Below are 12,332 nucleotides of genomic sequence, written 5' to 3'. Positions count from 1 at the left end.
GGCAGTAGGTGTGGGACACCCTGAATCAGTTGCCAGCCAATCGCAGGGCACACAGAGACGAACAACCATCCACGCTCACACCTTGGGACAATTTCGAGCGTCCAATCAGCCTGCCATGCATGTTTTTTTTGGAATGTGGGAAGAAACCGGAGCACCCGGAGAAAACCCACGCAGCCCCGGGGAGAACATGCAAACCCCACACAGGGAGGCCGGAGCTGGAATCTCTGCATTGTGAAGCCGACGTGCTAACCACTGGACTACCGGGCCGCCAACCTAAAATCCGACGTGCTTAATAATGTCAAGGGCAATATTTTTAGTCAACAGTACAGCTTTGACGATAGGCAAGGTTTAGAACTGAACTAGACACAACATACAAAACACCCATACGTTATCTCACGTACACATTTATGCATCCCCTACGCCTTGTGGTGAGGAGTAAAGGTATTAAGCCATGAGAAACCCAACCCGCAACTGCATGTTGACCTTTGAACTATCACAGGCACATGCACAAAGCAAGTGGTGTGTGCAAGATGAAATGAGAGGATTCAAAAGCAGCGCTTGCGTGTGTCTGCATTGTCAAAGGCTCGAAGGCAGGAAGGTCACAGAAACACTTTGGCAGCAGACATAACAAAACACACAGTGTCCCGTAGCCCACGTTTGTCTATCATCCCCTCCCACGTGCACACACAAATGCTCAGAAACACCGACACCTCAGTGCATCTGGAGTTTCTGCAGTCTGTCTTTTCTCCTATCTTCCCTTCATTCTTCCAACAAAATAGGCCCATATCCCTCATTTGTCTAGATGTAATTAACATCTCTGACCTCTGCGAGTGGGGCTGTGCTTGTATTGGAGACTTTTGAACTTGGTAATACAAGTCGGGCAAGACACACACACACACAGATAATCCATGTCTTTCCAGGACATCCTTTATCCAGTTCAGGCCTGAGGGATTTTCCGTTGGCTTGGCCTGGCCACGAGGCCTCCTTTCGGGGTCGTAGATCAGAGCGATGCCTGTCACGACCCTCTGGGTTCTGAACAAGACGCAGCCCGTACAACCTCCTGCCTTAGTTAAGTTATGAGGTCACAGGGTGAAAGGAGTCACAGCAGCTGATAAAACACAGGATTATCTCGTACAGTGGAGGCGGATAACTTATTTTTTTTTCTGCTACATTGTGGAAAAGGCAAAGCTAGACTATACAGTGTAATAGTAAATAAGAAACATAATTTGGTTATTGATTCTGCAACGTAATTCTTGGTCAAACTTCATGGGACATTTCATTCATTCATTCATTCATTCATTCATTCATTCATTCATTGAATGAATGAATGAAATGATTTGTAAAAACGTGAAAAAAATGACAGCGATTAACACTTTTAAAATCTACAATAAAGAATGAAGGTATCAAACATTTTTTGTGCAAATCCACGAAAGCTACCGGTAATTGAAGTCACTTGCAATGAATTGCTTAAATCCTTTACGCTTTCCTCCCCCACTGCCCCATTCACAGAATATTTTTTTTCATTCATGTTCCCTCTGACAATGAATTTGAACTTTAGACTGAGCTAGGAGTGGAGTTCATTAATGAGAGGGGTCTCGATCTGCAGCAGAGCTGGAACTTGAGCGTCATCCGCCTGATCAACCTGCCACCCATGGTGCTTAAGGGACGCCACAAACAAGGAGGGAAGGCAAACGGACTGGAACCACTGGAAGTGATGTGACAAGCGTTGGAGTACGTGTCACCTCGTTCTGTGCCCAAAACGTGACGACGAGACATGGTCAACAGAAGGAAAATGACCTTTTCTTGGATCCCTCCATTGGCCACAACACAATGGGGACCATTTAAAGTAAATGGCCAACTGGGGAGCCAAGTAAAGGTTAGACCGGAAAGAAAAGGACCAGGGCACACAAGGATTGGAAAATTTATAAATAAATAAATACAGTGCAAACATGTGGGTAATTTTTATTTTTTTTAAACGTCACAAGCGCCCTAGCTTGTAACGTTATCTATTCCAGAATTTCTTGCCAAGGGCCTTTTATCAAAAAAAAACTTTCTTGCATTCCTCAATTCCTCAAGACTTTGTTCCCAGGTTATTCCATAAATAGGAAAATACCTTATAATGCGTTTCACTACTATTATTATGAACACTCTCCTACATTTGGCTTCCAATGTGCAATTGATCACTTCATTTTTACCATATAAAAGTTCATCTGAAATACTGTCTTCTTTTACCTTGCAGTAGTTCTTCTGCATTTTCTTCTCTTTCCATTCATTCACTCTGCTCTCTCATATTTTTTGCATTTCATTATTATTCATTAGGTTTGATTCTAGCTGCGGCCTTCCTGTGTGGACTTCCCATGTTCTCCCCGTGCCTGTGTGGGTTTTCTCTGGGTACTCCAGTTTCCTCCCACATTCCAAAAGCATGCATGGCACGTTAATGGAACACTCAAAATTGTCCCTAGGTGTGAATGTGAGTGTTGTTTATCTCTGTGTGCCCCGCGATTGGCTCGCAACCGGTTCAGGGTGTCCCCAAAGAGAGCTGGCATAGACTCCAGCACGCTCCACGACCGTTGTGAGGATAAAGCGATCAGAAAATGGAAGATGAATGCATGGATAATTACCAGTTAGATTATTCCATTGTTTGTCTATATTTACTTGATCTTATTTTTATTTACTACATTCTTTATAATTTTTAAATTGTTATAAGGCTCCGAGCATCCCATTTCTTTTTGAGACTGTTTTTTTCTATTCCTTTCCTATTCTTCAATTTGACCAGTAATTGTTGATCATTGAAGGTTTTCTGATTTCTTGGGGTTAACGTAGCCATAACCAGTGGTTCATGTTAATTTCTCACTTCTGTTACTAATGTGAAATTGGCAGGGATCTGTGATTTCTTTGTGCTTGTTATGACTATCTGGTAATTGCAGCCTGTGAGTCATGTTCATGGAATGTCCACTATAGAATCTTTTTTTTCTTTTTCTTTTTTAACTTCACAGTGAGTTTCCACTTACCACAGTGGTAAGCAACCATGTATTCAATTATAGAACTACTCAATAGGTTGTCTAAGACAAAATGAATTGTTGTGGCATTGAACACTATGTACACATAATATACTGTACCTTAGTACACACCGGGTGGAAAAAGAAACGTACGTACGCGTCTTTCTGATTGTATTGGAATTGTGTTGTGTCAAGGCCCTACACAAAAGAAGGTGAAAACGTGGATTCAACTGTAAGTGCAGAACCTCTTTTAGTAAACCCTGCAGGCCAAAGACAAATGCACAGGCCGTTACTGGAGACTGCAGGTCATGGTTGTATACATTTTATTACAGTGACAAATGCATTATGCTCCTCATATAAAACCACAAAAGGATCGCCTCGATGAAAAGCCTGAATGCTTTGGAGGTTTATAACAATGAGCGTGTAGCAAAATCAACTTGAAAAACATACCGAGGAGGGGAGAGAGGGAGAATGGAAAGTGGGGAAAAAAAACACAAAAAAACAACATGGTGCTGATTCGTTTTATTGGCCCGGGTGGTGCAGCCGCTGGCTAGTTTCATTGTTTAATGCAGAGCAAAGCGGAAACGTTTGCCAATTGCAGGTCCTGGGGTGGCAAATAAAAGTTTATTCTATATTATACGTTCATGTGCAATACATCTAAACCTCAAAACCATTGGTTGTCGGTGCTTGAATTGGGTTTGCTAAACTTAAGAAAGACAAAAAACGTAAACTGAAGCATCTGTACCTATGATTTTTTGGGGGGTTATGTACAAAAAGTATTATACTATAGCCACTTCAACTTAGAGAACCGTATATGCAAACAGATGAAAACATCCAGCTGGCCGTTAGGAGGCATGCTCCTGCCCAAAGTCAGCTGGCATAGGCTCCAGCTCACTTGCGAATCTGTTGAGGACAAGCTCTCGAGAAAAGATCTATTGATGGATGTCGTTCATTATTACGCTGTTTGTTTGAAGAAAGAATTATGTTGTAGTTTGGAGTGGGAACTGTTACAGCAAGTTTTACATTGTCCTCTATTTGCCTGTTTAGGATGAGAGAAAAAAAACATAGATTTATAAAGGGCAAAGGCCAGAGTTGGGACCAAAATATAAACCAGGTCCAGTTGAAAAGTGAGTTCAAAATGTAGTTTTCATGATTTTCTTTTTGTTTGTTTTTGGTTAGTTAGTTTTCTTTTTTGAATTCCTTCAGGCAAGTCTGAATCACCACGCCTGATTCCATGATTGTCAAAAAGCGACGAAATCACAGTAAATCAATTAATTATTTGAAGTACTTATTTTTTGTCCGATCACTTCTCTGCTGTTCCAGTGACTAACAATGTCAAACCTCCTATTAGTAGACGCACATAAAATGTGAACATCTCAGACCATCGGTGTGTAGGGAGGAAACTTGTTAATGTCAACATTTTTAATTTAATACCGGGATCTTTTTGAACAATAAAATTGTGGGGGCTTGGGGCACAGGCACAGGGAGAATCTATATTGGATATAGATGACGGGACAGATTCGGGATCTCTTAAACCACGGGTGCCCATTACGTCGATCGCGCTCAACCGGTAGATTGGTGACTGGTCCCAAGTCCATCGCGACGGATGTAGCGGAAGAAAAAAACAACAACCAACCATTTTTGTGTCTTTGTGCACGTTAGTAATATTTTTTGTGTTAATGTAGATTGCACCCTAATTATCCTATCAGTCTCATTTTCACAAAAAGTATAAAATAAAATAAAGCAGATAAATCTTTAACCTCCGATAGCACGTGACGTGCGTCACCGGAGGTTGTTCGCGCTCAGCAGTCTGCAATTGCAGCTTGTGTTGCTCATCATGGCGTGCTTGTCTATGTGCGTGCACGTGCGCGGTACCGGATCGATCGCGGGAGCTTGTTTGATTGAAAAGTCGATCTTCGGTCAAAAAAGTTTGGGCATTGCTGTCTTAAACCTTAGGAGACTTTTTTTTTTTCATTGGCCTCTACTTTCAGTCACGCCTCATCGGTCTTGACAAGAGGAGTTCAGTGTAGATAAATAAAGTGAAGTTAGTCGCCACCCAAATTGACATCTTATGGCCTTGTCAGAGGTCTGCGATCAACTTTCTTCATTGTTAACACCATCTTATAATAGTTGGTCAAATTTTCAGTATGAGGTTTTCTCTGATTAATGTAGTATCAATTCACATCTTTGCTAAAGAAACTGAAGAGCGTAAGCCGAGCCGAAGGGGTGGCTGAAGGACATGGATCTGATTGATCCTGACAGCTTTGTGAGGCTTTGTGACTACAGAGTAAACTGAGGGGCATAATTATATTTGCTTAAAGACATTCCGTGAAAGCAGGTCATAATATGCGTACTCGTACTGTTAGTATGTCAAGTGAATATCGGTGCAATTGACGATGTGAATAGCCATTATCGGCCGCATAGTGGATTGGATTTCAGAGTCATACGTGTATCTACTTAAAAGTAAAAGGCCTCGGAACATGGGAAATTAAGCACGGACACACAAACATTTATAGCGTGGAATGTGCATCGATCGTTGTGAAGGTGGGTGCTTCATAAAGTACAGAGCAAGGGAAAAATACTTTGAGATGATAACAAACACAGTGGAGCTAATCAACAAGTACCAGGATACTTTCATTTATTTTTTTTATTCGCTGTTTTTTTTTTTTGTTTTTTGTTTTTTGATAAAGGGACAAAATGGCTGTGTGAACAGGATTATGCAGACATCTGTCAGAAAACACAGACAGCGGTTTTCTTAATACAACTGAACAGGTACTCCATGTACAGAAATGAATAAAGAGCTTGATTTGTCAAATGACCATTGGCCACAAATACAAAATAAATGATATACTCTGACAAAAAAATATATAAAATAAAATTAAATCAAAACGAGGATCCATCCCATGTCTCTCTTTTGAACAGAGCATATAGGCGATAATAAATAGCAACTCCCATTGTAAAAGATAAAGTTCAAGTTCAAGTTACAACAAACAGCTCTCAGAACAGGAATAGAAAAGGCTGATAACAAAATATTCCGCATTGCCGTTGACAAAAATTATTAACTTAAGCAGGCTTCTCCACGTCTCCCAGGTCAATTTTAAATATGCTTGGCATATGAATGTGTACCCAATCTAAATGGAAAGCACCATTTTGTATTTGGCAATGAAAAAAAAAAAAAAAAACGAAATCTGCAAAACATTGAATTATTTTTAATAATATTTATTTGGACACTTTGTTTTGTACTGCATATGATGTATTTTTTTCTCTCTACTTGTTGGAATGTTGTCAGGTAGGGAAAGAGAGACAGAAGCACACAACGGAACAGGCCAATGTCAGCTTGTATTACTGCATACAAGAGTGGCAGCAGGATGGAAGGAGGGTCAGAACCAAAAAAAAAAAAAAAAAAACCAAAGAAGATATGTACAACGACCTTTGTGGACAGGGAAAAGAGCAGTGGCCATCATATGACCTACAATGCTGCCCAATGCCACACACTTTAGCCGATTTTGTTTTTTTTTGTATTAGGTTTTTCCTTTTATCTCTTTAAACATACAAATAATTTGCACTATATTATCCTGCCAAATTAAAAAAATATACCGTGGCAGCTTGGGATTTTTTTTCCACTACCAAAAAAGGTATGGTACCTTTAGAGAGAACAAGCAACAATTAAAAATACGAGCCTCAATATAAATACTATAGTGCCTACTCTAAGTGAACATTGAATTCAAATACAGTTCTAGAAATACAGAAATCAAACATTGATGTGTTGAAGCATAGGAATTGACATGTTTGTGCATTTTCCTATATTTTTAAGTTCTTTATATATTCATATATAATCTTATTCATTTCCCCAATGCAAATTGTATTTCAACCTGAAGAGCTGTGAAGAGCCAAGGCAAAATAAAATACAAAACCATCACAGTTTTTTTTGTTTGTTTGTTTGTTTTTTGTTTTTTTTTCTTTTCTATTTCGTTATTTCATATATACTGTGATCGGAGTCTTGAACATTACCAAGACGCTGAGGAAAAGAGAAACGACAACAAACTTAACAGTTTCCCCTAAAAGACAGTGAAATATTAGTTCCAAAAAAAGTTTATTTCCATACCTAGAATTAAAGGAACATTTATACAAAAATGGGAACAGCAACATTTGAGTGTTTATTGTCTAGCCGACAAAGTCAGAGATTATCCAAGACAGAGGTGGCAAAAATGAAACAATGCAGCTCTTCGCAAAAGTCAACATTGAGGACTTAATAGTTGCCAGTGAGCCCAGAGTCCTTTTTGAAACGATCTCTGAGTGCTGTACATTCAATGTACAGACCTTGTTGAAAGACTGATTTATTTTTTTTAGCCCAGTAGATACATGGACATGTTGTCCAAAGTGAAATGGCAAGGGGGGTGAAGATCGGCGATTATTAAATTACTACCAACAGAAAATGTGACTGCTTTTACCAATGACCAGTTTACCTTTTTCCCCCTTCGGCGTAAACTTTTCAACTTGGAATTTGAAACAGTGCACTTCATGACTGTAAACTGACAATGTAGCATCGAGACTCAAGTCGGACCGCTACTGCAAATGCAAGAGAGAGATGATGGTACTTAGGTTGAATGACAAGTGCTTGACTTGAAAGAGCTTAAAAAAAGCGATCTCTCCTCATGGGGTTCAAAGTAACTATGCGTGCTGATTAAAATGATCACATTTCACTCTTTTTAAGAGCCGGTCTGTACTAGTGGATTTTCATTTTGCAATTCATTTTGCTGGACTTGTTGTTACAGACCCTGTTTTGAAGAATTGAAGCAATGCCTCTAATCTCCATCACGCGTACTAAGTTTGTTGTACCTTTCTCTCTGTCTAGCTTCGAGATAGTTTCAGTGCTCTCCTGTCTCTTTTGTAGGTCGCCTATTACTGAACGTGTCGTTCAACACACCATGAATGAAAGCAGCCTTGCAGGTTTGTGCTAACTCAGACAAATATTATGGGTATCCCTCAAATTCAGGATTGTACATTACAGACTCCCCTTTTCGGACTCTTGAAAATAACTCCTCATCAGAAACAGGACGAGACCTATTCCAATATCCGCAACACTGGTCATGACCACGCTCCTTATGAAATCCACGTCCTGAAGCTAAGCCCATTGAACAAGTACCCGATAGCTAAATGGTCATTAACTAGAAAGTGAATCTTTGATTATGAGGTGTCACAGTCCACTGGGGCAGGCAGGTGCTTGATGCAAGGACATTATCTCTGTGGTTTCGACAGCTTAGTGCGACCCCCAAATAAGTGTATTCCAGATAAGATTATGGCCAATGTAGTCTTAAAATATCAAAGGCACTCTTTCTTACTTTACCAAATGATACTACAATTTGAAGTCTTTGCACACCCTTGTGTTCTTGTAATTTGAAAACCATTGGTATTTATTTACTCATCGAACTTATGAAGTGTTTGTTTGTTTGTTTTTAAACCCTGTGTGAACATGGCATCTTTTAGAAAGATCCGGATAAGTGCATTTCCAGGGGTTCCAGAAGTAGGTCATTTTCCATGTAACAACACAAAACTGTACATGATATGTGTTACAGGGTATATGCAGCATGGGTATACTGTATCTTTCTTGTCTTTTCTCTTTTTGAAGAATTAAAAAGAAAAAAAAACATAACAAGAGAAAAACAGCAACACATTTACTTAACAAGTAACCAACCAGGGACAAATTCTTTTCTTTTTTTGTTTCCATTTCTTTTTTTTTAATCATTTAGTTTTGTTTTTGATTAACAAAAACATACCATGCATGCTGACAAATTCTTAGAAATGAAAACGGAAAACTCCCAAAATAAAATAGTACACAACATGTTATTTATTGCACAAGAAAAAGGCTTGAAGTTTTGCCTCAATGCAAGAGTATTGCCCCGATACAGATCATGCATTCAATGGGTAATGAACACGGGGTGTGCTGGTGCAGAGCACATGGTCTTAACTTTCCACCAGCCTGGTGACAGTGGAGTTTTGGGGCTGGGGCAAAAACTGCAAGAGTCTTGGAATAAACAGGGAGCTAATGGCAGACAGCTGCAAGGGAAAAGGTCCCATAGTTCGGCCTTCTACTCTGACTTTATTTCGGTACTCAAAGGACGGTCACTGTGCCATTTTTTCATGTGTTTCTCCAAGGTGCTATAGACACTGAAGGGCATCTGACAGATTTCACACTTGTACACGTCCTTGCCCACTTGACCATGGGTCTTCATGTGGCGAGTAAGTTTGGAGCTCTGAGCACAGGCGTAATTGCACAGCTCACATTTGTATGGCCTTTCCCCCGTATGGCTGCGCCGGTGCACAGTCAGATTGCTGCAGTTCTTGAACACCTTGCCGCAGTACTCACAAGTGTCACTCCTTCGGCCGTCCTTGGAGCTGGGCCGCCCGGGGCCCCCGAGATGCGGTGTGCTGCCCCCGCTTCCCGTACCACTGCGACCTGACATCCCGCCATCGAGTTCCCCCGGAGGAGTGGAGAATCGCAGACTCCCGTTCTCTGAAGAATGCTCGGATGAAGAGGCAAAGGGCGATTGTCTAGAGTCCCCAAAGTTCAGAAAAGGATCCTTGAGCTGTCGAGAAGCCGCGTAGCCAGCAAGCCACTGCGAATAGACGTTTTCTGTGTTCGGGATTGTGGGTGTGGGCAGATCAAATTCTTTTTCCAGCTTAATGCGTTTGGAAAAAGGACTGAGTGGACTTGGGCTACCCAAGAGCAGTTTTTTAGAAAGGCAGGCAGAGGCTGATTCGTTCGGGGATGCTCCGCGTCCGTTGACAGTTGAGAGCGAGCCCTCCTCGCCGCGATTTGTTTCCTGCACTGAGTTAGAATCGCACATCTCCCGGTTTTGTGGATGTCCTCTGTTCAGGTGGTGGTGGAGGTGGTTCTCCTGGGCAATTGCGTTCCTTTTGTGTGCATTGAGGGCTTCGCTGAAATGCTGCATGCTGGCGGCAAGGCCCATTCCCTGCATGACCTCAGGGAGAGAGCGTGGAATGGAGCCCTCATCAGTCATCCCTCCCAGTCGGGTTCCGATACCTCCATTGTTTTCATGCTGACGCGTGGACTCAAGATTCAAGCCAAAGTGGTAACTGTTGTTTCGTCGAGCAGCCCTCTCCCCATTCTGTGCTTCCTCCTCCTCTGCTTCTTCTTCCTCTTCCTCCTCCTCCTCCTCCTCTTCCTCCTCTTCTTCCTCTTCCTCCTCTTCCTCCTCTCCATTTTCACGTAGCATTCTGTTGTTTTCACATTTCAGCTTGGCCACCACCGACTTAAGGGCATTGCTGGCGCTGCCCATGTGTTCACTTGTGCCCGGTTCTGGAGAGGAGGCAGTGGAAAGTCCATCTTCCGACTTGCCTGTGTTTGGTGAGGAGGATTTGTGCATGTGAGTTTTCATATGGCGCTTCAACTTACTGGCCTGTGTGCAAGCATGGTCACACAAATGACACTTGTACGGCTTTTCTCCTGTGTGGCTGCGCCGGTGCACTATTAGATTGCTCTGAAACTTGAACGCTTTGCCACAAAACTCGCAACACTTGGATTTCATCGGCGTGTTGGACGAGGGTGTTGCCCCTGCAGAGGGGAGAGGAGTGGTAGGAGTGGTCTGAGAGCCCACGGGGGACTGCATGGAGCCTGGCAGAGGCGGTGGGGTGGCAAGATATGGAGTTTTGTTGCCACCTCCACCTCCCGTGCCCATGCTTCCCACACTTGTCTGGAATGGCTGGAGTAAGCGCTGCATGGGGCCGGGCCGACTGGGGGATAGAGGGGGAGTGGACCCTGAGGTGTTACCCGCGAGCTCCCGTAGCCGCCGTGAGAAGTCCATTGTTGGAGGTGGCTCCATGGGAAGAGGAGGATTGAGGCGCAGCACCCTATCAAAGGCACTCGGGTGGTGGGCTGCCAGCGCCAGTTCCTCTGGGCTCAGGTGGTGGGGGTCCAGGTGGTTCCTTGGAGGGGGACTGAAGATAGGTGGTGTGGGAGGAAAACGCTGATGATGGAGCCCACCAGCAACCCCAAGTGTACTCCCTGCTCCCACACTGTCCCTTCCCCCTGAGCCTGAGCCTGGGATTCGGAGGAGATTGAAAGGGCTTGCATCGGGAGGCAGATGGAGGCCGTGTAGGGGAGGATGAGAAGGGCAATCTGCACCCCCACCCATGGAGGAAGGCCCACCCATTCGTGGGGTGAGAGGACTGCCATGTTCACTTTCCAGGTAGATGCGGAAACCATGGGAGTTCTGGGCGTGCTGCAGCAGGAACCAGGCACTGCCATATGACTGCTTACAAGTCGTGCATGTGTAGGTTGTCGGTTCTTCTTTGCCTGCAGTGACATAAAAAAAGAAATAGCTTAGGGGACAGGTTAAGAGTCACGTGTTCGATAAAAATATGTTTACATACGCATGGACCCCGTAGCAAAAACCTCCAGTTCTATTCATCAGTCACTATCAAAGCTATGAATGTACAGAGACTATTCTTATTGTGTCCAGAATAATATGCATGAATGACGAAGACTTGGATGAACCCATCACTTTTTGAAACCTTAGGCCTAAATGTTACAGCTATTCAGAGCAGTTGGCACATGGTGTTGCAGACTTTGCGACTACAACAGTACCTCTTATTGAGGTCATGCCCCACATGAGTTACATGTGAGAATAGGGTGTGCATGTTTTTTTCAGTGTGTGTTGTTCTTCTCAGACTTTTCTGGAACAAAATGTTTCCCTTTGGACCAACTGTTAGTCCTCTCATGTCAGCAGCAGAATAAAGAAAGGGCTATACTGACAGGCCACCTCTTTCAGTTTCCCATGGAGCACCAAAACAGTGCCACTCACAAACACTGACAACAATTACACAAACCCATTTGCACCAGAAAAAAAACAAAGCAACATTATTCATGAAATTAATCAAATGCCAAAAGAATGTGCATGATGCCACCCAAATGAAATATTTCAGATCACAAACAATAATTTCACTATATAGTGAAAAAAAGTGCATCCTATCAAACCAGTAGCGCTTCGCATTAATCAGTGGCCAAAGAGGAGCCCTGAGTTTCAACGAGGTTGGTGACCCGCTGCTCTATATTCTCCATTGTATTTTTCCACGCAGTGACTTTGTGTACGTTTATTCTGTATGTGAATAGATTCAAATATTGTACAACAATTTATTCATTTCATTACAGAACACATAAGAATATAAATGTGACAACTTATAGTCCAATTTCTGCAATCAAAATCATTTTAATTCTCTTCTCGAGAGTGAATTGTGGGTTTTCCTTCACTGTCAACTGTAATTATGGAAATGTATACTGTACATTTTCAAATTGGACTGAATTACTGAATG

General features: G+C 42.4%; 1 protein-coding gene across 2 annotated transcripts in view; it reads right to left on the bottom strand.

Annotated features, from left to right (window-relative positions):
* Positions 1-6,503: 6,503 nt before the first annotated feature.
* bcl11aa (BCL11 transcription factor A a) overlaps positions 6,504-12,332 on the bottom strand; it is a 44,586-nt gene continuing 38,757 nt past the window's right edge. For both annotated transcript variants that reach the window (XM_052081031.1, XM_052081032.1), the window contains exon 3: positions 6,504-11,316. In XM_052081031.1, the coding sequence (XP_051936991.1) occupies positions 9,089-11,316 (2,228 nt within the window). In that variant the 3' untranslated portion in view covers positions 6,504-9,088. The remainder of the gene's footprint in view (positions 11,317-12,332) is intronic.

The sequence above is a fragment of the Hippocampus zosterae genome, chromosome 11, assembly GCF_025434085.1.
Source record: "Hippocampus zosterae strain Florida chromosome 11, ASM2543408v3, whole genome shotgun sequence".
In the NCBI taxonomy this organism is placed as follows: domain Eukaryota; kingdom Metazoa; phylum Chordata; class Actinopteri; order Syngnathiformes; family Syngnathidae; genus Hippocampus; species Hippocampus zosterae.
Note: the sequence above shows the minus strand (reverse complement) of the source record. Positions and strands in the feature narration are given on the sequence as shown.